Source organism: Acomys russatus, chromosome 6 (genome assembly GCF_903995435.1).
Source record: "Acomys russatus chromosome 6, mAcoRus1.1, whole genome shotgun sequence".
Taxonomy (NCBI): domain Eukaryota; kingdom Metazoa; phylum Chordata; class Mammalia; order Rodentia; family Muridae; genus Acomys; species Acomys russatus.
The window spans coordinates 33,802,959-33,827,273 of NC_067142.1; the positions used below are offsets into that span (position 1 = coordinate 33,802,959).

General features: G+C 47.0%; 2 protein-coding genes and 1 non-coding gene across 3 annotated transcripts in view; all 3 read left to right on the forward strand.

The window, feature by feature from the left end:
• Klhl12 (kelch like family member 12) overlaps positions 1-8,251 on the forward strand; it is a 31,162-nt gene extending 22,911 nt beyond the window's left edge. The window contains exons 7-12 of the mRNA XM_051147423.1: positions 1,908-2,014; positions 3,202-3,397; positions 4,877-5,035; positions 5,343-5,441; positions 7,424-7,610; positions 7,887-8,251. Coding sequence (XP_051003380.1) covers positions 1,908-2,014; positions 3,202-3,397; positions 4,877-5,035; positions 5,343-5,441; positions 7,424-7,610; positions 7,887-8,013 — 875 coding nt within the window. The 3' untranslated portion in view covers positions 8,014-8,251. The remainder of the gene's footprint in view (positions 1-1,907; positions 2,015-3,201; positions 3,398-4,876; positions 5,036-5,342; positions 5,442-7,423; positions 7,611-7,886) is intronic.
• Positions 8,252-12,972: 4,721 nt separating this feature from the next.
• Positions 12,973-22,702, forward strand: Rabif (RAB interacting factor). The gene is made up of 2 exons (XM_051147445.1): positions 12,973-13,146; positions 21,766-22,702. The coding sequence occupies exons 1-2, from the start codon at positions 13,021-13,023 to the stop codon at positions 22,009-22,011; spliced, it is 372 nt and encodes a 123-aa protein (XP_051003402.1). The 5' UTR covers positions 12,973-13,020; the 3' UTR covers positions 22,012-22,702.
• Positions 15,232-15,297, forward strand: LOC127191233 (small nucleolar RNA SNORD19). Its single transcript, XR_007830853.1, has one exon. It is a non-coding gene; the product is annotated as a small nucleolar RNA SNORD19 (small nucleolar RNA).
• Positions 22,703-24,315: the final 1,613 nt, after the last annotated feature.

Sequence of the window (24,315 nt, forward strand, 5' to 3'; positions counted from 1 at the left end):
ACATTGAAGTTCTTCCTGCACTTATGTGTGAGGGAGTCAGATTCCCCCGGATCAGGAGTTATAGACAGTTGTGAGCCGCCATGTAGATGCTGGGAATTGAACCCAGATCCTCTGGAAGAGCAGCCTCTGCTCCTAACCACTGAGCCATCTCTCCAGCACTTGCTTTTTTTTGTTTTTGTTTTGTTTTGTTTTTCGAGACAAGGTTTCTCTGTGCATGCAGCCTTGGCTGTCCTGGACTAACTTTGTAGACTAGGCTGGCCTCAAACTTACAGTGATCCGCCTGCCTCTGCTTCCCAAGTGCTGGGATTATAGGCGTGCGCCACGAGGCCCGGCAGGGCTTTCTTTGTTTATTCTTTTTAACATTTCTTTTGTGTGTTGAGGGTGCACATGTGAACAACTGTGGGAGTCAGTTCTCCCTTTCTCCCTTATAGGTTCTGGGATTGAACTCAAGTCATTGGGGTTAGCAGCAAATGTTCTTACCCATGGAGCCATCTTGGGGGCCCAGGACTTTTTTTATAGTGATGAGTGCATTTCAGAGATTCAGATTCTGAAGAATTACAGCCTCAGAAAGAAGCACCTTCCTGAGGGGCAGGGGAGGTGGCAAGACACTCTCAGAAAATAAGGCAGAGAGCAATATAGGACCAGACACACTGAGGAGAGCCATGGCACGCGCGCGCATACACACACACACACACACACACACACACACACACACACTCAAATACATGGACACAAAATGAAAAATAGGTACCTTCCTATTATACAATTCTATATTAGATTATTTCTCAGGCAGATACAAAGACATCCAGGGTGGGCCTGGTGGCACAAGCATGGAAAGTAGCTGTGTAGGAGACTGAGACAAAGCTTGCAAGTTCAACGCCTGCCTGGCTATACACAGAGTGAATCAAGGCTAGCCTAAGCAACTTAGTGAAACCTAGCCTTGAAATAAAAATTTTGTTTTTGGGGGCTAGAGAGATGGCTCAGAGGTTAAGAGCACTGACTCTTCTTCCAGAAGTCCTGAGTTCAATTCCCAACAACCACATGCTGGCTCACAACCATCTATGATCGAATGTCCTCTTCTGATGTGCAGGTAAGTATGCGGGCAGAGCAATGTGTACAGAATAATAAAATCTTTTTTTTTTTTTAAAGATTTATTTATTATGTACACATTGCTCTGCCTGTACACCTGCAGGCCAGAAGAGGGCACCAGGTCTCATGGATGGTTGTGAGCCACCATGTGATTGCTGGGAACTGAACTCAGGACCTCTGGAAGAGCAGTCAGTGGCTCTTAACCTCTGAGCCATCTCTCCAGCCCCCCAGAATAATAAAATCTTTAAAAAAAATTTTTTTTTGTCTTTTTGGTTGTTGTTTTTTGAGACGGAGTTTTCCGTATTACGGATCCCTGGCTGTCCTGGACTTGATTTGAAGACCAGGCTGGCCTTGAACCCACAGAGATCTATCTACCTCTGCCTCCAGAGTATGCATGCACCACCACACCCAGCCTGAAATAAATAAATAAATACATATATATATATATATATATATATATATATTTTTTTTTTTTTTTTTTTTTTTTTTTTTCCCTGAATGTACTCCTGGCCTTCATGTACTCCTGCTGGCGAGAAGAGGACACCATATCACATTATAGATGGTTGTGAGCCAGTATGTGGTTGCTGGGAATTGAACTCAGGACCTCTGGAAGAGCAGTCAGTGCTCTTAACCACTGAGCCATCTCTCCAGCCCTGAAATAAACATTTTTAAATGTGGTGTAGGAATGGTTAGAGTTAGAACACTGAGGCTCTAGGTCCACCCTCAGCCTCTCTGAACCTCTCTACTTACTTACATGACCCTGTAAGAAGTGGCCTAGCCAGGGTGTAGTAACCACATTTTCCTGCCTTTGTCTTTAGGAGCCAATGAAGTGCTTCTGGTGGTTGGGGGCTTCGGAAGCCAGCAGTCTCCTATTGATGTGGTAGAGAAATATGACCCCAAGACACAGGAGTGGAGCTTTTTGCCAGTAAGTCATGGTGGAACCACTCTCGGCAGAGCTTAAATGTCACTGGTTCCTGACTCTAGTGCATAAATGATCAACTGTGAGAGCAGAAAAGCTTCAGCCTGGTACAGTGCCTGTTCCGCCATGCTGTGTGTATAGTCGGGGATACAGTAAATGTTTGGGCTTCTTTTCTTTGGGTGGTAGTGATCGTTTCTTGGGTTTTCCCCATTTCGTGTGTGTGTGTGTGTGTGTGTGTGTGTGTGTGTGTGTGTGTGTGTGTGTGTGTCTTGTCTGTCTGTCTGTCTGTCTGTCTGTCTCCACACATGTGGGCATGTCTGTGCCATACCGTGTATGTGGAAATCAGACAACAATTTTCAAGGATCAAGCTTGGGTCATTAGCCTTACCAGCAAACACCTTTTCCCACCAAACCATCTTGTTGGCCCTGTTTGTTTGTGTGTGTGTTTGTTTGTTTGTTTGTCTTTTGAAACAGTGTCTTACTGTGTGTGTCCCTGGCTGGCCTCAGGCTTACACGCTTCCTTCCTTCCTTAACTTTCTGGAACCATCTTGCTAATCCCCGCCCCTTAAGACAAAGTCTTGCTTTGTAGGCCTGGATGGCCTCAAAGTTAAAGGTTTTCTTCCTCAGCCTCCTGAATGCCAGGATACACATGTGAGGCACCACGCTTGGCTTGGTTTTTGAGATAGGGTCTTGCTGTATAGCCCTGGCTGGCCTGATACTCAATGTGTAGCCCAGGCTGACCTTAAACTTACAGCAATCCTGCTTCAGGCTGACAGTTGTAGGCGTGCACCGCCACACACCCAGCTTAGTCTTTGACTGTTGAGAGTGGAAGGTTTCATTATAGAAGCATCAGTAGCGCAGCCATGTATCAAATTTAGCTGGCCACCACCATTTAGGCTGCACAGTGGGTGCCACAGTCAGGAAAGGATAGTCAGTCTCTTAGTCCAGTGCCTCAAAGAGAAAGACAATAGGAAGCCAGGAAGTCTTTTGTAAACCTTGGAATGAGGCAGAAACATTTCACTCTGTAGGCAATGACCATCTAGCCCCTTTGGGATGAACCTTAGCCACAAGGGAGTTTCCGGTGGCAAAGAAGAAGCAAAAAAATAAGAAATAAAAATAGGAAGGCTGCAGAAGAAAAGGTGGGGACTGGGATCTGCCCAGCTGAATGTCATTGTCCCTCTCTCCCAAATGCAGAGCATCACTCGGAAGAGGCGGTATGTGGCCTCAGTTTCCTTACATGATCGGATCTATGTCATTGGTGGCTACGATGGCCGTTCCCGCCTCAGCTCAGTGGAGTGTCTAGACTACACAGCAGATGAGGATGGCGTCTGGTACTCTGTGGCCCCCATGAATGTGCGGCGAGGCCTTGCTGGAGCCACCACACTGGGAGGTAGGTTTGAGAACAAATGCTGTTTCCATCCTCCTTTAGCTGGATTGTTCTGTCTGGCAGGAACGTGACTATTGCCTTTGTTGACAGAAACTGTCATTATTTGTGGACATTTCAACACTGGCTACAAAATTGGTGGTTGTAGTTCCAGTGTGCTCTATTGGTAATGGGCACTGGTTATATTTTTATAAACTCCATTTGGGGGACTGGAGAGATGGCTCAGCGGTTAAGAGCACTGATTGCTCTTCCAGAGGTCATGAGTTCAATTCCCAGCAACCATATGGTGGCTTACAACCATCTGTAATGTGATCTGGTGCTCTCCTCTGACCTGCAGATGTACATGCAGGCAGAGCACTGTAGATAAATAAATCTTTAAAAAAAAAAACCAACTCCATTTGGGCAGTAAGTGTTACTTTTGTTGTTGTTTGGGTTTTTGTTTTGTTTTTTTCTTTTTTTAAAAAAAAATATTTATTTATTGTATGCATAGGAGTGCTCTATCACATGTTCACCTGCAGGCCAGCAGAGGGCAGCAGATCACATTACAGATGATTCTGAGCCACTGTGTGGTTGCTGGGAATTGAACTCAGGACCTCTGGAATAGCAGACAGTGCTCTTAACCACTGAGCCACTTCTCCAGCCCTTGTTTTGTTTTTTCAAGACAGGGTTTTTCTGTAGCTCTGGCTAGCCTCGATCTGTAGACCAGGCTGGCTTTCAACTCAAGAGATCCACCTGCCTCTGTCTCCTGAGTGCTGGGATTAAAGGCCTGTGCCACTGCTGCCTCCACCCAGCTTTTTTTTTTTTTTTTTTTAAGGTTTTGTTTTGTTTTGTTTTTAAATTTTGTTTATTTTTGAGATGGGGTTCGCAGGCATAAACTGCTGTGCCAGGCTTTAAATGTCTTGGTTGTACTGTCTTTCTTGCTTTTCAGACTTAACACATAAAGGGAAAATTCTCGGAGTACAAAATGTACTTTTATAACAATGTCCTTATGCAGTGTCATGCAGTACCATATATAATTAATATACACAATGGGAAACTTAAGAAATATTAATAATAATCAACTTGAGGAAATAAGAAACTTGTTTGCTTAGGATAAGATTTCATGTAGCCGGGCGGTGGTGGCACACGCCTTTAATCCCAGCATTTGGGAGGCAGAGGCAGGTGGATCGCTGTGAGTTTGAGGCCAGCCTGGTCTACAAAGTGGGTCTAGGACAGCCAAGGCTACACAAAGAGACCCTTTCTCGAAAAACCAAAAAAAAAAAAAAAAAAAAAAAAGATTTCATGTAGCTCAAGCTAGCCCTGCGCATAGACTGTAGTCAAGAATAGCCTTGAACTCCTGATCCTCCTGTCTGAGCCTCCCACGTATAACTAAATTTGTGTTTACACCCCTCCTCCACATTAACAATGTATAATTTTTAGAGAAAAAGGTTCTTTAAAAATTCTTGTTTTTAATTTAACAGTGTATAATTTATTCATTCTGAGCAGATATGATTTACGTCTCTGGAGGCTTTGATGGAAGCAGGCGTCATACAAGTATGGAGCGGTATGACCCAAACATTGATCAGTGGAGCATGCTGGGAGATATGCAGACAGCTCGAGAGGGTGCAGGACTAGTAGTGGCCAGCGGCATAATCTACTGTCTAGGTATGAGTCTGGGATGTGGGACTGGAGAGGGGTCAGTGCTTAGCAGGCTCCGGAAGGCAGCAGCTTTACCAGAGTTTAGTGCATGTACTTGCGTCAACCAAAGCTCTGATCTATCCCTAATCTATTATCTATGAGCAGAATTCTGTTTTTCTTGTAAGCAGAATGTAGAGTGTTGGCATATTCTCTGACCTAGACCGCTGGAAAAACTAAAACTGAAAGACTCAGTTGACTTACTCACAGAAGATAAACTAAAATGAGCCTGAGAATCTACCTTTCTTTTTGGAATATTCTCTGCTTTGTCTTTCAGGAGGATATGATGGCTTGAATATATTAAATTCAGTTGAGAAATATGACCCTCATACAGGACACTGGACTAATGTTACACCTATGGCCACCAAGCGTTCTGGTAAGACCAGTTCTAAGATGAAAGTGCTGTCATGTACAGCGATAGTGTGGGGGACAGGGTGAGGTGTCAGTAGGATAGTAGATTCACTGTGAAGATGAGTCACATTCCAGTCTCCTTCACCTCTGTCTTCTCTAAATATCAGGATGAAGGTAGTTTTGGTTTTGTTTTTTGAGACAGGGTTTCTCTGTGTAGCCTTGGTTGTCCTGGCCTTGCATTGTAAACCAAGATGGCCTTGAACTCACAGGGATCCACCTGCCTCTGCCTCCCGAGTGCTGGGATTAAAGGCGTGCGCCACCACCGCCCAGCAGATGAAGGTAGTTTAAACTTTGAACTAGATTATAAATTGGAGGACAGAAATTTTATACTCATTCTTTAGTGGGCTCTTTCTATTCTTGCATTCTCGGCTGTCTAGCATGATTTTGTACATGTGGTACAAGCTAAATAAATGTTTTGTTGTGTTGAGTTTTGTCTTTGCTTTATTTACTCTTTGGACTTTGTTTTGTTTTTTTCCAAGTCAGGGTTTCTCTGTGTAGTCCTGGCTGCCCTGGAACTCACTTTGTAGACCAGGCTGTCCTAGAACTCAGAAATTCTCCTGCCTCTGCCTCCTGAGCACTGGGATTCAGGTGTGCACCACCACACCCTGCTGGACTTTGCTTGAGAGTCCTGCTGTGTAGTCCTACTGTGTAGTTCTACTGTGTAGTCCTGCTGTGTAGTCCTACTGTGTAGTCCTGCTGTGTAGTCCTACTGTGTAGTCCTGCTGTGTAGTCCTACTGTGTAGTCCTGCTGTGTAGTCCTGCTGTGTAGTCCTACTGTGTAGTCCTACTGTGTAGTCCTACTGTGTAGTCCTGCTGTGTAGTCCTACTGTGTAGTCCTGCTGTGTAGTCCTGCTGTGTAGTCCTACTGTGTAGTCCTGCTGTGTAGTCCTACTGTGTAGTCCTACTGTGTAGTCCTGCTGTGTAGTCCTGCTGTGTAGTCCTACTGTGTAGTCCTGCTGTGTAGTCCTACTGTGTAGTTCTACTGTGTAGTCCTGCTGTGTAGTCCTGCTGTGTAGTCCTACTGTGTAGTCCTACTGTGTAGTTCTACTGTGTAGTCCTACTGTGTAGTTCTACTGTGTAGTTCTACTGTGTAGACCTACTGTGTAGTCCTACTGTGTAGTTCTACTGTGTAGACCTACTGTGTAGTCCTACTGTAGTTCTACTGTGTAGTCCTACTGTGTAGTTCTACTGTGTAGACCTACTGTGTAGTCCTACTGTAGTTCTACTGTGTAGTCCTACTGTGTAGTCCTGGTTGGTGAGCAACTAGCTAGGAGGTGACCCTCCTGCTTCTGGCTTCCAGTTGTACCATCAGATTTCTTTCTTTCTTTTATTTTTAGCTACAATCTCACTGTGTATAATATGTAGCTCACACTGACTTCAGCCTCCCAAGTAAAACCAGGGTTGCAGGTGTGTGCCATGCACCTGCTAATAAATGGCAATGAGTATTATGAAAACTCCCTAAGACCTAAAATTAAAATCTTCCTTTTAAATTCTGAGTTACTTCTTGCATGATACAGGGCCTTGCATGTACCATAGAGGTACAAGCATCCCAGCAGCAACTGAGAACTCTTAATCTGGCCTAGGCTATGGCGTCCTGTCTGACTGCCTCTGGACAGAGCTCACAGCAGAGCGCGGCCATGCTCCTGAGCTTCCTCTCACCATTGCTAACACCTTTCTTCCCCCTTTTGGTTGAGCCGACTGAAGGGAGACGGACTGTCGGTTAATGAAAGTGAAGAAGAGAACCATGTTTTTCTGTCATAATTTCAAGTCCTCAGCAAAAGGTTTACCAACATATGGACTACCATTTGCTGCATTCCACTGTTTTAGGCCTGTTCCGACACATCTGCACCACAGCTCCACATGTCAGCCACGAGTGCCCGTGTTCTGTTACTGGGTTCAGATGCTGGGCTCGCTACCATTCATCTGCTGATACTCTCTTCCCCCCAGGTGCTGGAGTAGCCCTGCTGAATGACCATATCTATGTGGTGGGGGGCTTCGATGGCACAGCCCACCTTTCTTCTGTTGAAGCATACAACATCCGCACGGACTCCTGGACCACCGTCACCAGTATGACCACTCCACGATGCTATGTCGGGGCCACGGTGCTTCGGGGGAGACTCTATGCAATTGCAGGGTGAGGGTCTTGAAAGTGGGCTAGAGGCATGTATCCCAGGCAAGAATCCATTTGATTTCCTCACCATTTTGGGTGGAGTCATAATGTGTGTTGTCTGGGGGACAGCTGATGGGACTGTTTTCACTCCCATCCCAGGTGCTGGGAATTGAACCTTGTACATGGCAGACACGTGCCCCATTGCCAAGCTGTAGTGCCGGCTCCAGGGGTACTTTACAGGAAGTCTTGTGTGTAAAGGAATGAAAACCTCATTTCCTTCTTCTGTTTCTTCCCACTTAGATACGATGGGAATTCTCTGCTCAGCAGCATTGAGTGTTACGACCCTATCATCGACAGCTGGGAAGTAGTGGCCTCCATGGGAACCCAGCGTTGTGACGCTGGTGTGTGTGTTCTCCGAGAAAAGTAACTGCTATCTAAATGCCAGCTGGAGCTAAGGGACTGCTCTGAGGAACAGTTTGTGGGAGATTCAAGGATCCTTTGCAGAATGTCTATTTCGCACTGTGTGCACAGGGTGATTACAGACCCCGTGCCGTGATGATTGTAGTTATTTGACACCGTCCTTCACACTGGCACCATTGCTCAGAAGGGTGGGAACAGGTACTCAAGGGAAGAGAGTGTGCATGTGAGAACCCAGGTCATCTCTATCTATCTATCTGTCTATCTATCTATCTATCTGTCTGTCTATCTATCTATCTCTCCCTCCCTGCCTCTCTCCCTCCCTCCCTCTCTCTCTGAGGAGCACTTTCTTACTGTTTCTAACTTACCATGTGCTTGGGAGAATGTATATATGTTTGTATGTATGTATGTTGTGCCTCATATGTTGCAGAGAATTAAGGTGAGTACGGCCTGCTGGATGCCAGCAGTGTCCATTTGAGGTGATTGGAAGGGTGTCAGCTTATGTAAGCTTGGTAAAATCAAAGTCTTTCCTCCTCAGAAGAAAAATATCTTTTCTAAATACAAAGGTGGCTCGGGGTACCACAGTTCCTTTCTGTAGGAAACCGAGAGATCACTGTTAAAATTTGAAAGGCCAAGAGGAGAGATTTGTGCTATTCTCACTTAGAGAAACATAGTTGGTGCAGAAATTTGAATAAGTGGCATGAACTAAATGGAATGTGAGTGAATCCAGAAGATCATTGAAGTATAAATTGGAAGGCTGGAAAGGACATATTATTTGACCTCAAAGTCTTTCTAATGAAGAATGTTGTACCATCTTGGCAATAGAAACTGAGAGATTAACAGTGGAAAAAAGATTAGAATAAGAGATGGTGTAAATGGGCAGAGTTCAATATACCTGTGGTAAAATAGAAATATCTGTGATTTTACAATCGTCTTAGTTCCTGCCAGGGCTCCTGTAGCCATGGTAGTATTCGCCTTTAAATAGGTGAAAGACCAACTTTCTGGTGAATCAAGTGCTACTGCAATACTACACTTCCACACTATTTATTTGGGGCCTGGGTGGGGTGGCTGCAGCCTAGTAGTTCAGGTACTTGATTACTGCCCTGTTGTTTTAAGGGCACACTTCTGCTAAGGAGTGCTTAGTACTGCTGTGTGTGGTACAGTCAGTTCTCTTGCTCTATTTTCTCTACCTGTCTTTAGAGTGCATTTCATTCATTCTGGAACAAATAATCAAGGACAATTGAGACTCTTTTGTTAGTTTCTGTATCTCTGCCAACATTTCTGAGCTGCCATTCTAGGCTCCTCTGTGTCATAGGGTGAAATTCCTGCATTATTAGTATAGCAAATATGAGAATGTGGTAGCCTAAATTGGGCTATACTTTTCTTTTGCTCTGGAATCCTGCTTTTCCCCTTCCCCCAAATTGTGTTTGGCAACAGAGTTGATTTCCTTTGTATTTTTTTAAGAAAACATTAAAAATGGACTGACTGAAATGGCTTTAAGAGGATTTGTGCCTGGCGCTGCCTTCAGCAGGTGTGAGAAGACATGAAGCTCCTGATCTTGTCTTCAGCCCTGGTTACCTTATGCTTGCCAAGGAGTGCAGCCACTTCTCTGCTCAGCGTGAACCATCAGCAAAATGTTTGCCCACAGTTGCCCCTTTCATGCTTTGAATCTACATAAGAAAAGGAAGGAAGGAAGGAAGATCCGAAGGGCTGGGCAGTGGTGGCGCATGCCTTTAATCCCAGCACTGTGGAGGCAGAGGCAAGTGGATTTCTGTGAGTTCAAGGCCAGCCTGGTCTACAAAGGGAGTCTTAGGACAGCCAAGGGCTACACAGAGAAACCCTGTCTCGAAAAAAAATAAAAATAAAAAAGATAGACAGATAGGGCTGAGCAGTGGCACCTTTAATCCCAACACTCAGGAGGCAGAGGTAGCAGGTGGATCTCTGTGAGTTCGAGGCCAGCGTGGTCTACAGAGTGAGTTATAGGACAGCCAGGGCTACACAGAAACCCTGTCTCAAAAAACAAAAAAAACAAAAAGGAATAAAGGAGCACGAGGCATACACACAGTGTACTTACATGCAGGCAAAACACTCATAATATATACTAACAAGTAAAGGTTGCAAAGATAACTCCTTTCCTATCCCATGCACCATCGGCAGTGCTTTGTTCCTAGATTGTCCTGTGAGGTTAGATTTGTCTTAGAAATAGCCAGGGAAGGTTGGTGTTGAGGAGAGATCACGAAGAGAAGGACTGGTAAGTGGCTCCTGAGCAGCAGGCTGATTCATGTGCTGAGGCCACCACTGAACAGTCTCCAGAAAACTAGCATATAAAACTAATTGCTACTTTCTACTTTCCCATTTTACTCAGAATTCCGTTTATTTGTTTCTTATTTCAAAAATTATGTGAGTATGCACATGTCTGTATGAGCTGTACACCCAGTTGCAGGGCCTGTGCAGGCAGAAGGCTTCCAGAGCCTGTGGGGCTGGAGTTAGAGTTTGTGAGCTACCCAACATGGGTGCCTTTGGAGGAACAGTGTGTGCTCTCAGCTACTGGGCTGCCTTTCCAGCACCCACTTTGTGTGGTGGGGCAGGGGATAGCCTTGAGTATAGTTGCCCAGATACCATCCACCTTGTGATTTCGTTCTTGTTTTAACTTATTATGAGGATGGATGTGTGTGTGGTTAGGACAATTCTGTGTTGAGTCAATTCTCTCCTACCTTTTGGGTTCCAGGGGTCTAACTGCACTTTCCAGGCTTGTGTAAAGCATCAAGTTCCCCCCAAGTCCGCCTGTCTCTGACTGCCCAGCTCTAGAATTCCAGGCACGTGCTGTTATGCCTGGGTTTGAGCGCATGCTGTATTCACATGGGTTCTGTGGAAACTCAGGTCTTCTGTTTGTAAAGCACTTTACTGTGCATTCCTAGCCCTAGCCCTCTTGTTTTTCTGTTTACATAACAATGAATCAATTTCCTAGCCTGGCACAGCTTATCTGTATCTGTATCATCATCACAATACAGACCTGCAACTCATTCTGAGTTCTACATGATCTTGTCATTGTTCAAATCCATTCCCTTATGAGGTAAATAGGCTGATGTCTTTGACCATTACACTTACCCCCTCCCCCAGCTTATTTTGCCGTTGGTTCTTTCTGAAATTCAGATGTGATCATCACAGTACTTAATATACAGCCCATTACTGGTAAATTTTGAAGTTGTTTCTGTCCGCAAGTTCCATAGTTTCCCATCTCCTGTACTATAAGGTTCAAATTCCTCAACATGTATCAGATCCATGGTGCTGACGAGTGTATTATACTATACTGATCTTCCTAGTGTGGCCTCTTCAGGTGTAATATGGTCACCGGCTTGCCAACCACTCCTAAATTTGGTCCCATTCTCGTTCAGTTATCATGCTGTAACCTGTGTCTGAATCCTGCCTTTCTCGGAACCCTAATGCCTAATTAGGATGCCACCAAAGGAGCCCGGAGAGATAGGTTAAGAGAACTGCCTGAAGCCTGGCCTGGTGGCGCACGCCTTTAGTCCCAGCACTCAGGAGGCAGAGGCAGGTGGATCCCTATGAGTTCAAGGCCAGGCAGGTCTACGAGGCAAGTCCAGGACAGCCAAGGCTACACAGAGAAACCCTGTCTCGAAAACAAACAAACAAAAGTACTGACTGTTCTTTGAGAGGATCTGAGCTCGGTTCTCAGCACTCACATACAGGGCTTCCAACAGGTAACTCCAGTTGCAGACATCTTCGGGTCTCTACGGGCAACGGGCACTCAGGCAGTGCACTTATATCCAGGCAAAACACTCAAAAAATATAATTTTAAAAAAGTCACAGAGATAAAGACCTAACTCCCTAGACAGCTGCTCCTTAGAATCCACGCTTCATCGGCGGTACTTTGTTCCTAAGGTGGTCCTGTAACATTAGGTTTGGGTTTGTGACCCTCTCAGGCTATGTTCTCACATACCACGGTGACGTGGAACTAATAAAGAGCAACAACTTTGCATGTTGAACAATAAGGTGCTTTATTTTTTTGTTCTGGTTTGGTGTTTTTTTGTTTTGTTTTGTTTTTGGTTTTTCCAAACAGGGTTTCTCTGTGTAGTCTTGGCTGTCCTGGACTCACTTTGTAGACCAGGCTGGCCTCGAACTCAACAGCGATCCACTTGCCTCTGCCTCTCGAGTGCTGGGATTAAAGGCGTGCGCCACCACGCCCGGTGAACAATAAAGTGGTTTAATTCCCTTTCATTCTGATGTCTTTCTGGTCTTGGCAAACTCCCGTTTGCACTAGAACTAACAATCTGGAGATACAAATGTTAGATGGGGTTAGGGATTTAGCTTAGTGGTAGTTCAGTCCTTGGCTAAGAAAGCTAGAACGTTAAAGCCAGGCGTGGTGGCGCACGCCTTTAATCCCAGCACTTGGGAGACAGAGGCAGGCGGGTCTCCGTGAGTTCGAGGCCAGCCTGGTATAAAAAGCAAGTCCACAGACCATGTCTCGAAAAACAAAAACAAAAAAAGGAAAAGAAAAAGTTAGAACGTTAAGAGGCATGACTTTGGAATGCCCTGGGATCTGCAGACTTTGCAAATCTTATCTTTGCCTTCGTGCACTGTGCCCCAGGGCAAACCCCTAAAGAGATACTGCCTAATAAACTGCCATTATTAGACACTAGGCTTAGGATTTTCGTGCAACTTTTCCCAACACAGAAATGTACTCAACAGGCTGCATTGCTTCCTGCATAGAAAGAACTAAGTGGTAAGGCTAGCCACAGTGGTTTGCCTAGGCCATTATGAAGGAAGGCTAATGACCAGGTAGGTATTAGGTATTGAGAAGGATTTATAACAAGTCACGTGGGCCGTTGGGGCTGGCAATAAAGACGCCTGCGCAATAGAGTCCAGACGCCTGCGCAGAGGTAGAGCGAGGAGCCCCGTGCGTCCCGCCCCTCCGGAGCCGCGCCAGCGTAGTTCCGGGTGAGCGAGCCCAGACCGCGCGTGCGCCGTTTGCGGCCGATGCTGTGCCTGCGCGGCCATGGAACCCGGTGAGCTGCAGAACGAGCTAGTGTCAGCCGAGGGCCGGAACCGGAAGGCGGTGCTGTGCCAGCGTTGCGGCTCCCGTGTGCTGCAGCCAGGGACTGCTCTTTTCTCGCGCCGACAGGTAAGGAAGTACGTAGAGCTGCTTAGACTCCTAAGCCACCGAGCGACTCTAGGGTGGTCCGTGCTCCCAGGTTTCCAGAGACCGCGCCCTTCCTCGCGCGTCTTAGCCCCGCCCCTAGGCGCGAGACCCCGCCCCTCGGGTGCGGCTAGTGGCCGGGCAGCCGGACCCCATCTGCCGTTCTCTCCCTCCTGTCCTTCACTCAGCAGGTGTGCCTGCCCCGGGCGCCTCCCCCTCCGCCAGGCCTTGGGTACCCTGCGCGAGCTGACGGAGGGACGAACCCCAGACTTTTGCTTCCTGGAGCTCTGGCCCACCTGCTACAGCCCGCAGGTGTACCTCCAGCCTCCACTCGGGGTCGCCCCAGGGCACCTGAGAATCACTTGGCTCCTCCCCCACCGTAGCCTTCACCCATCGACCCATTTCAGTCCCTACTTCCTCCTGTCTCATTTGCGCTCTGCAGAGGAGCTCCAGAATCAACTTTGGTGGAGCGAATCCACAGAGTGACTGCTGGTACTCAGTTTCCCAAGCCCCGCAGTTCCCAGGATGACGCATTTCGAATAGATTTCGAAGATTAACAATTCTTTCTTGCAGTGAAGACTTTTAAAATGGGACTCTGTGTGTGTGTGTGTGTGTGTGTGTGTGTGTGTGTGTGTGTGTGTGTGTGTGTGTGTGTTTAGGGTTTGGTTTTGTTTTTTATTCGAGACAGGGTCTCACCATGTAGCCTTGGTTTGCTTGGAACTTGCTGTATGGACTAGGCTGGCCTTGAACTCTACCTATCTGGCTCTGACTCCCCACTACTGGTGATTAAAGGCATGCACCACTTTAAAAGTAAGGTTTTAAAATAACCTTTTACCATCATCACCCCCAAAGAATTGAAATTTTTTTTCTAAGCGTTTTGAAGTGTAGCATAGCTGCCTGTAGGATAGTTCAGCTCCTCCTTATAAATGGTCTGTAAGAAGATGGCGGGCCACTGTTGTTTCATGTGCGTGGGGGTGAAGTGTCATGGACAGCAGTATCTGTTCGAAGAGCAGGATCCTCCTTTTCATGAAGAAGGAAAGAAGTGTTAGTGTCTTCCTCGTGTTGTGATGGCCGCTCTACAGTGTGGGTGGAAGGCCCTGTTTCAACAAGAATCCCAAGGACAGGAAATAAGAGTTCGCCATCTGTTTTATAAAGTTAGCGGCCTCACAAGGGGTGGAACTGAGCTATCCAATGGAATCCCAGCCTGACCACTTATTAGCATAGGAGAGTTATTGGACCTCTGTGAGCTCCGCTTGCTCATTCCGACACAGAGTAGATGATAACTAGGGGAGACTTCCGGTGGGAACTGAGAGCACTGTGTCTCCTGTATGGTACAGTTCCTGTGACCTTTTGTGGCAGCTTGCCTGCTCTGTAAACTGACAGAAATGTAAATGTTCCTGAGTGGTATGTAGTAGCCTGTGCCTATAATACTAGCACCTAGGCCTGCACAGTGATGTCAGAGCCAACCGGTGATACATAAATGAGACCCTGTCAACGAATTTAATAAATCTACCTGCCTCTGCCTCCCAAGTGCTGGGATGAAAGGCATGCACCACCACCGCCCGGCTAAATTGAATAAATCTTTTTTTTTTTTTTTTTTTTTTTGGTTTTTTGAGACAGGGTTTCTCTGTGTAGCCTTGGCCATCCTGGACTCACTTTGTAGACCAGGCTGGCCTCGAACTCACAGTGATCCGCCTGCCTCTGCCTCCCGAGTGCTGGGATTAAAGGCGTGCGCCACCACGCCCGGCTTTTAAATTGAATAAATCTTAAACAAAGAGAAACAAGGAGTTCCTTAGAGAAAATTTATAGTTTTTTGAGTTTTGTTTCATATGTTTTAAGATGCTGTTTTATGGGAGGGAACCTGTGAGCAAATTAAATTATGTGTTACAAGCCATACTTTGTTTTTCAACAGAGTACCCTTACAGAGAGCAAACCATTTGCAACACGCGGTTCTCAACTGCAAGCCCAGCAAGCTTCAGCATAGCTCTTTAGTCATTACCCTGGACTGTTGAGAAACAGTTGCTAGTCTGGCAAGGCTGACATTCATCTCTCTGAAGGATGTCCTTCCAGGAGGTAGGAGGAAAATATCTGAGCAGTCTGAGTCTCTGCAGGACCAAGTTTGACCTCAACAAACAAATAAAAGGTATCCTTCCAGGGCTGCAGAGATGGCCCAGTGGTTAAGAGCACTAGCTGCTCCTGAAGTCCGTGTCAGGTAGCTCACTACTCTCTGTTGCTTTGTTAGTTCCAGGGCATCCAACATCGTTTTCTGTCCTCTGCAGACACCAGGCATGCATCAGAGATGCATACACACATGCAGGCAAAACACTCAAAGTACAAATAAATAAATCTTTAAAATGAAAAAACAGCCGGGCAGTGGTAGCACACACCTTTAATCCCAGCACTCGGGAGTCAGAGGCAGGAAGAGCTCTGTGAGTTCAAGGCCAGCCTGGTCTACAAAGTGAGTCGAGGACAGGCAAGGCTACACACAGAGAAACCCTGTCACAGACAAAAAAAACAAAATTAAAAAACAGGTCCTTTGATCCCTCGTGTGAACCTGGAGAGACACAGGATATGAGGTCTGCTTCGAGGGGAGCCTGGAAGATAGCCTAGTGTAGTCTCCCCGTGGGAGAACTATGAAGGCCCAACCACCCTTCCATCCCACCCCTGGCGCATAATTCTGCCTTCCATCTCATAGTCTAAGACAGTCTGTTCTTTTTTTTTTTCTTGAGAAAAGGTTTCTCTGTGTAGCCATGGCTGTCCTGGACTCACTTTGTAGACCAGGCTGGCCTCAAACTCGCAATTCTCCTGCCTCTGCCTCCCAAGTGCTGGGATTAAAGGTGTGCGCCACCACGCCCGGCCAGACAGTCTGTTTTTCAACTGGGATTGAGTTGTCCCTAAAGGGACAAGTCTGGAGACATGTCATGTATTTTTGATAGTAAAAACTGGGAAGGGTGTTCCTGATGTACAGTAGGTGGGAGCTGGGGCTCTTTCTTAGTGTCCTGTGAGGCCCAGGCCAACCCTCCCAGCAAAGAATTCTTTGTCCCAAAATTTCAAAAGTTCTAAGGTCCAGAAACCCTGGACCCTACGTTGCAAGGTTCTGGCACCTCTGCCACCTCAGATGCCACCTTTGGCACTTTCTGCTTCTTACACCACTAGACTCTGAGGTCCTGTGTCCTGTCCATGTGCGTATTTTCTATACCTAGACTGTATACGTGAGAACTTAGGAAGTATTTGGGCTTAATAAAAAGCTGGTTTCACTGGGTGGTGGTGGCACACGCCTTTAATCCCAGCACTTGGGAGGCAGAGGCAGGTAGATCTCTCTAAGTTCGAGGCCAGCCTGGTCTACAAAGTGAGTCCAGGACAGCCAAGGCTACACAGAGAAACCCTGTCTCAAACAAACAAACAAACAAACAAACAGCTATTATCTAGTGTAAATAATGGGTTATTATTGATATACTGGATCAATATTTTATGTTTTTTAAGAAAGTCTTATATAGCCATGCTAGCCTTGACCGTCCTATGTGACTGAGGATGACCTTGGATTTACAGTCCTTCTGGATGCCAGGCATGTACCACTATCCCAATATATGTGTTCCTGGGGATAGCACATAGGATAGACTTTATGCCTGCTTGGCAAAAAGTTGAGCCACACCCCCAGCGCCAGTTCAGTGCTTTGATTGGCCCCTTGATTGCACTGTTTGAAGCATGCCATTTGTTCTCTTTAGTCATAGAGCTGCTTTCCCATATGAAGTGTTCATACCTTTGAAGTTGATGTGGGGTAACTAGTCCTTACTCTCAGTACTATTTTCTCTGATGTGACAAAGGCCGGAGCAGAAGCACTAGGACAGGAAAGGTCAGTTTGGGTCACACGTCCTGGTCACAGCCCATTATTGAGGAAAGCCATGGCAGAAACTCAAACAGAGCTGAAGCAGACACCACAGAGCGATGGTGCTCGCTGCCTTGCTCTCAGCGTCCTTCCCTTCCAAGCTCCCACAGAACAGCCCGCTAAGCCCGGAGCACTCAAGGCTCTTCCAACCCAGTGTTCCAGACACATCTACAGAACTCCCCAAAACAACTTGTTTATCACAGCAGTAGCCCACTCTCTGGTACTGAGCTTCTGTCCTAGTTTGATTTCTGTGGCTGTGATACAGGACCAAAAGCAATGTGGGATGGACAAGTTTATTTTATCTTACAGCTTACAAGTTCATGGGGGTGGGGTCAGGGGAGTCATGGCAGGAACCTAGAGGCAAGAACTGGAAGATGAGAGCTGATGCAAAGGCCACGGAGGAGTGCTGCTCTGCCTTCTTCCCCGTGGTGTGCTCAGTTGCTTTTTTTAGATTTATTATTTATACAATGTTTTGCCTGCATGTATGTTTGCAGCCCTGAAGAGGGCACCAAATCTCATTATAGATGGTTGTGAGCCATGATGTGCTTGCTAAGAATTGAACTCAGGACCTTTGGAAGAACAGACAGTGCTCTTAACCTCTGAGCCATCTCTCCAGCCCTTGGTTTGCCTTTTTATACGGCCTAGGACCATCTGCCTAAGGGTGATGCTACCTACATTGGGCTCTACCTTCCCACATAAATCATTAATCAAGAAAAAATGCTCCACAGACTCATCTGCAGGCCAATCTGCTTGAGACATTTTTCTCAATTGAAATTCCCTCTTTCCAGATGACTCTAGCTTATGTCAACGGTTTCAGATTTCAGAGGTGCGATTTTTGGGGGTGGGATGGAGGAAATTTTTGCAGTTACACAGTGAAGTATTTTAGCTTTGAAAGACAAGTCTAAACATGGATTTTGTTTGTTTCATATCCACCACTGCACATAAGCTGAAGATAATTTGATGTATTTTGGGTGAGCCTTCATTTTGCATACAACCCATCTTTTGACACCAAGTGTGGAATTTTCCACTCCTGTCATGGCAGCGCTCTAAAAGTTTCAAACATTGGAACATTTCAAGTTGGATTCGGGAGTTGAGGAACTTAGAATTCTCATGATCTTTTAAATGTTCTTAATTTACTATGTGTGTATATGCGTGCGTGTGTGTGTGTATGCACCATATATATGGAGAAGCCCTTGGATGCTGGGAGAGGGCTTCAGACCCCCGGAACTGGAGTTACAGGAGGTTGTGAGCCACCATGTGGAGTCTGGGAACTAAACCTGGGTCCTCTGGAAGAACACTGGGTGCTATCTGAACCATGTCTCCAGTCCAGATTTCTTGTAATCTTAACTAAAGTTGTTGGTTAAGGTAAACACAGGCAAGATGATATTTCCTAACTTAAAACAGTGTTTTAGAAACTGTCACATTTCCCTTAACCAAAAGGAAGGTTCCAGAGCCATGGAGATGAATCCTCCATGTGGATGAAGCTTATGGTGAAGCAAAGCTATGGGATGGAAAGGAGGGCTGAGCCAGGAGCCATCCCGTCTTCTGTGCCAGGGGCAGAGTGGCCAGAGCTTCCTTAGGGGACCAGGATGGGTTGCCAAATGGTAGCAACCTTGCAGGCAATGAGAGGACAGCTGGGAGCAGAGGGTACCTCTTCCCTCCCCACGGCTGACTGGTGTAGCATCTTGTTTATTTTATTTTATAAGATAGTCTCCTGTTTAGCTGGAGTTGCAGAGAGTTTGACGCCACTGAAGTGGGTCGTGAGAGCCAAACTTGAGTCCTCAGAAGAACAGCAGAAATTCTTGGCGGCTGCCAGGCTAGCTCTCTAGCTCTTTGTGGGCTTTGTTGTTGTTGGCTTTTGAGATAGGGCCTCCCTGTGTAGCCCTGCTGACCTCTAACTCAAGTTATCCATCTGCTGCTGAGACTAAAGGCCTGTGCCACTATGGTAAGCTCCCTTGAGTTATTTCTTAAAACTAAATGTGAGATTATGGGGCTGGAGAGATGGCTCAGTGGTTAAGGACACTGACTACTCTTCCAAAGGACCTGGGTTCAATTCCCAGCACCCACATGGACATTCACAACTGCCTGTAACTCCAGTTCCAGGGGATCTGACATCCTCACACAGACATACAGGCAAAACACCAATGCGCATAAATTAAAAATAAGTAAAATTTTAAAATGTGAGCTTGTCAGGCCAGGCATGGTGGCGCACACCTTTAATCCCAGCACTGAGGAGGCAGAGGCAGGCAGATGACTAAGTTCAAGGCCAGCCTGGTCTACAAAAGTGAGTCCAGGACAGCCAAGGTTACACAGAGAAACCTGTCTCAAAAAAAAAAAAAAAAAAAAAAAAAAAAAAAAAAAAAAAAAAAAATCAACAAAAAAAGGTGAGCTTGTCAGGACAGTTAGTGAACAGTCCAGCCATAAAAGGACATACACGGTGTGTTTCCACTTAATGGAATGCCTAGAGCAGCTTCTTTGTTATTCTCAAAGCCAGTGAAGGTAGGCTAAGGAGAGTGGGTGAAAAGGGAGACACACCAGAGGAACCAGAGTCTTAGTTTGGGAAGGTGAAAAGACTCCGGCCATAGAGTTAAGAGCACTTAATGCACTTGCAGAGGATCTGGGTTTGGTTTCAGCACCCACACTGGGCAGCTCAAACCTCTTCCAGCCAAAGCTCCAAGGGATCAGAGGCCTTCTGACCCCCACAGGCATGCGCACAAGTGGCATTCACTGACACAGATACACATAGGTGTACACATACATAGCAAAAATACCAAGCTTTAGCCGGGCGTGGTGGCGCACGCCTTTAATCCCAGCACTCGGGAGGCAGAGGCAGGCAGATCGCTGTGAGTTCGAGGCCAGCCTGGTCTACAAAGTGAGTCCAGGATGGCCAAGGCTACACAGAGAAACCCTGTCTCGAAAAAACAAAACAAGCTTTTAAAGCGGTTGAGTGGTAAGACTCTCTCGTCCTGTTGTGTAAGCATCATCCAGTGAGGGCTCTGTTTTTTGGGGGGGGAGGTTGTTTTTGTTTTTCAAGGCAGAGTTTCTCTGTGTGGCCTTGGCTGTTCTGGACTCGCTTTGTAGACCAGGTTGGCCTCAAACTCACAGAGATCCACCTGCCTCTGCCTCCTGAGTGCTGGGATTAAAGGCGTGCGCCCGGCCCAGTGAGGGCTCTGCTGAGAGGGCGAGCCGTTTGATGGATTCAGGAGCTGTGCAGACTGCTGGGGGGTATGGGGATGCTCAGTTGGGGCTTGTGCTTGGGCTATGTCACCCTGCTCTGCTTTCCTCACCTTTGATATGAGTCTCTGCCACGCTGAGACTGTGAACCTTGACCTTGAGTCCTAACACCCACATCACAATCACCTGTAACAAATCTCCAGGCACTAAGCACACACATGGTGCATATACACGCATACAGTCAAAACCCTCGTACACATAAAATGAATAAATAGAACAAAAGGAGGAATAGGAAGATGAAGCCGAGCATGGGGAGAAGGGGGCCCTTCTTTCCCTGCTGCTATACAGCTCAGAATAGCCAGGCCCAGAAGATCTCGGTGAAGTAGACTGTGCGCTTGCGAAACGGGAGACTTGCAGATCTTGGGCAGTGGGAGGGGGTTTGAGGAGGAGTGCGTGTCGTTGGCTGGGCCTAGAGTGCTGGCGGTGCGCTATCTGCATGGGGAAAGATAACAGGTGACAAGCACACATGACTGACCACTGTTTGAGAGCCCCACAGAGTTCTTTGAGATTGTGGGTCAGAGATTTCCTGAGGTTATGTTTGCACTAACTACAACCAGCAAGGGGCAGCCATGCCAAGTGTGCAGCCAGAACCGTCCCACTACTTGGTGGGAAGCAAGTCGGCCAGTGAGGCTGAAACACCGTGAAGCGAGGGGGAAACTAGGTCATGGCGTGCCTTGGCCTCCGTGGACAGTGGAGCAGAGAAGCCATCTGCTAAAGTGGCCCTTGGAGCAAACCCTCCAGTCCCCTTCCCAGCAGACCTTGCTGCTGAGTGTGGTGCTCACAAAGAAGAGTACACTGAAGCTGCCACACACAGCATAGGGCCAGATGCAAACAAGCCTGAATATCCCGTGTACAGTGGGGACAATCTTGAGAATTAAAACAGATGAATGAGAAGTTCTGGCCAATTGTAACAATTTGTGTGTGTGTGCACGCACAGGGCCAGGGTGAGGGGGGGTGGGGAGGCTCTCCCCTCAGCGTTGGGAGCGTGGTTTAGCATTCTGTAACCAGGGAAGAGGCCCTCATTTATGATGTGGCCTACAATTGGAAAAGCATCACAGGAAGGGCAGGAACAGGCAGACAAAAGGACAACTCTGAAAGCAGAAACTGTTGCTGCTACTGTGTGATTTATACAAATGTAATTGGATCAATAAACACTGTGGAAAGTAAAAACTTTAAAAAAGAACCAGGGCGCCGGGCATGGTGGCTCCGGGCATTAATCCCAGCACTCCGGAGGCAGAGGCAGGTAGATATCTGTGAATTAAAGACCAGTCAGGGCATGGAAGACTACGTCTCTAAATAATAATAATGACAGTAATAGTAATAATTAGGCAGGCACAGAAAGAGTGACCAGCGTCCTAGCGTGTGGCCTGATGTGATGGCTGCCGACTTCTTTCTTTTCTCCCATTCGGGAAAGCTGCCAGGCAGGGAAGATGTGACTAGAGCCGGCTCGGCTTTTATTCCCCTTGTGTTCTCTCCTACTGCAGCTTTTCCTCCCCTCCATGAGAAAGAAGCCAGCCCTGGCCGATGGCAGCGATCCTGACGGTGACCTCCTCCAGGAACACTGGCTCGTTAACGACATGTTCGTCTTTGAGAACGTGGGCTTCACCAAGAACGTGGGCAACATCAAGTTTCTGGTCTGTGCAGACTGTGAGATTGGACCCATTGGCTGGCATTGCCTAGATGACAAGAACAGCTTCTATGTGGCCTTGGAACGAGTTTCCCACGAGTAACTGAGGGGACGGGGACTTGGCTCCACCCCAGCTCTAAAGCTGCCTCCCACAAGAACTGACCCTGGACGTGGGGTGTCAGCTGTGCTGGCAATCTTCTTGGTACTGATATGAGTGGTGAGCACCGACGTCTGCCCTTGGCCTTGCAGAGGGCCGGTCCTGCTTCCTCCAGGCTCAGTGCATGCCTCCCACTTGGTCCTCTCTGCATCACAGCCAGTCCTAACCCCTCCCCCCTGTGTTGGGACCTGGAAGAACATGCCAGTACTCTACAAGTACAGTGTGGTCCCTCACGCCGCACCTCCGCACCTTCACCCAGGGCTCCTCTTCCTGCTCAAGAAGAGCAGCGGTCATCTTTTCAGCCATGACAGGAAAACAGATGCTCACTTGTTAGTAGTTGAAACTCCACGATTCCTCTTTCAAGAAGTCGGGTGTAATAGGGTGCACAGCTGTAATCCCAGCTCTGGGGAGGTGGAGGCACAAAGCTGTGGAGTTCAAGGCCAACCTCAGCTACATAGTGAATTCTAAGCCAGCCTGGGCTATTTCATCTCAAAAAACATAAAGCATACAAGTAATTGAGAGTAACTTCGTTGTATGTGACCTACTTGTCTACAGTAATTTATTCTTTTTAAAAAGTAAAACATTTACAAGTGTCAGTATTTAAACCAATAATAAGAAATGAAATACTGGAGACACGTTTTAAATACTGTTTGAGGGCCTTTGTTCCGGGTTGATAGTGGCATTTTATACTGAAGGCGAATGATTTAGGTTTCTCTCTCTCTCTCTTTTAGCTCCTTGCTGCTGCATTGTCACTGCTAAGAGAAACTCAGACCTAGCTGTTACCAGGCTCTCTTGGGATGAGAGTGGAGGGTGTAGGATATGCAAGGAATAGGCCTGAGCCGAATCACACCAGGGGTTATTAGGCAAGACTTCTTTAATGGGTACTGTCACTGTTCACTAAATATAGGTTGCACATGCTTGGCATTTTGGGTCACTTGGACTGTCTATACTGGCCCAGAGCGCAAACCCTTTCTACGGAGATTTCTACTGTTACGCAATAGGTGTTGCCTTTTCTTATTAGCCAACTTAAATCTTCAACATGAACTCAAGTTACTTTACCATTTCTCTTCTGGAGTGGTTCGGTGGCTTAAAGGGACTCTGTATAAACAGGTTCAAACACTGTGCCATCATTCCTTCCTCTGGAGGCCTAGGGCTGACATGTGGGCTAAGGAGAGACCTTATCCCTCCTCCTAATACCAGGGCTTAGAAGTGGAGGCAGACTGAGAGCTCAAGGTCAGCCTGCACTGCGGGAGCTTTTGTGTCAAACAAAACAACAAATAGGAACTGGAAAGATGGCTCAGCAGAGAAGCGTGTGCTGCTCTTTCAGAGGACCTCGGTTCAGTTCCTGGCACCCACATAGGTAGTCCACAGCTGCTTGTCACTCCTGCTCTCTGCGGTCGCCCGCACATGTGTGCTTTACCTACAGACAGGCAGGCATGCACACATGCAAATAGGAAAATAAAAATTTTACAAATTAAAAAAACAAAAGTTTCTTCCTTGGCATCTGCTGTCTGCCTGTTCTTCCCTAACTGAAGCTTTTTGGTTTTGGTTTTTCGAGACATGGTTTCTCTGTGTAACCTTGGCTGTCCTGGACTCGCTTTGTAGACCAGGCTAGCCTCGAACTCACAGTGGTGCGCCTCCCCCTGCCTCCCGAGTGCTGGCATTAAAGGCATGCACCACCACGCCCAGCCTCTAACTGGAGCTTTTTAAGGGCTCCCTGTTGTTTTATTGTTGTTTGAAACTGGGTTTCTCTGTGTAGTCCTGGCTGTCCTGAAACTAGCTCTGTAGACCAGGCTGGCCTGAAACTCAGAGATCCACCACCGCCCGGCCTAAGGGTTCCCTCTTAAAGTACATGCCTTGGGCCTAGTTGTACCTGCACCCTACTCACTTCCTTCCTCACTCAGGAGGCTGAAGGACTCCAGTGACGAAGGAGAGACCATGGTTTCCAGACAAACAGGCAAACACCCGAGTATGGCATTTGCAAAAAAAAACCAGCTAAGGCTGCCTCGCTCAGGTCAGAAGGGACAAAACAACCAGATGCCTCTAAGGACACACAGCCACTCCACAAGTCAAAAACCTAAACTAAACTCGACTTTTAGCTCCTGCCCCCCCCCCCTTTTTTTTAAAGATTTATTTATTTATTATACATACAGTACTCTGCCTGCATGTACACCTGCAGGCCAGAAGAGGGCACCAGATCTCACCGTAGATGGTTGTGAGCCACCATGTGGTTGCTGGGAACTGAACTCA

What these genes read in the sequence shown, in the direction of transcription:
- Rabif (XM_051147445.1), top strand. Translation starts at nt 13,021, where the DNA reads ATGGAACCCGGTGAGCTGCAGAACGAGCTAGTGTCAGCCGAGGGCCGG. An exon ending in CTCTTTTCTCGCGCCGACAG is followed by an intron (nt 13,147 to 21,765) that starts GTAAGGAAGTAC and finishes CTCCTACTGCAG; the next exon opens with CTTTTCCTCCCCTCCATGAG.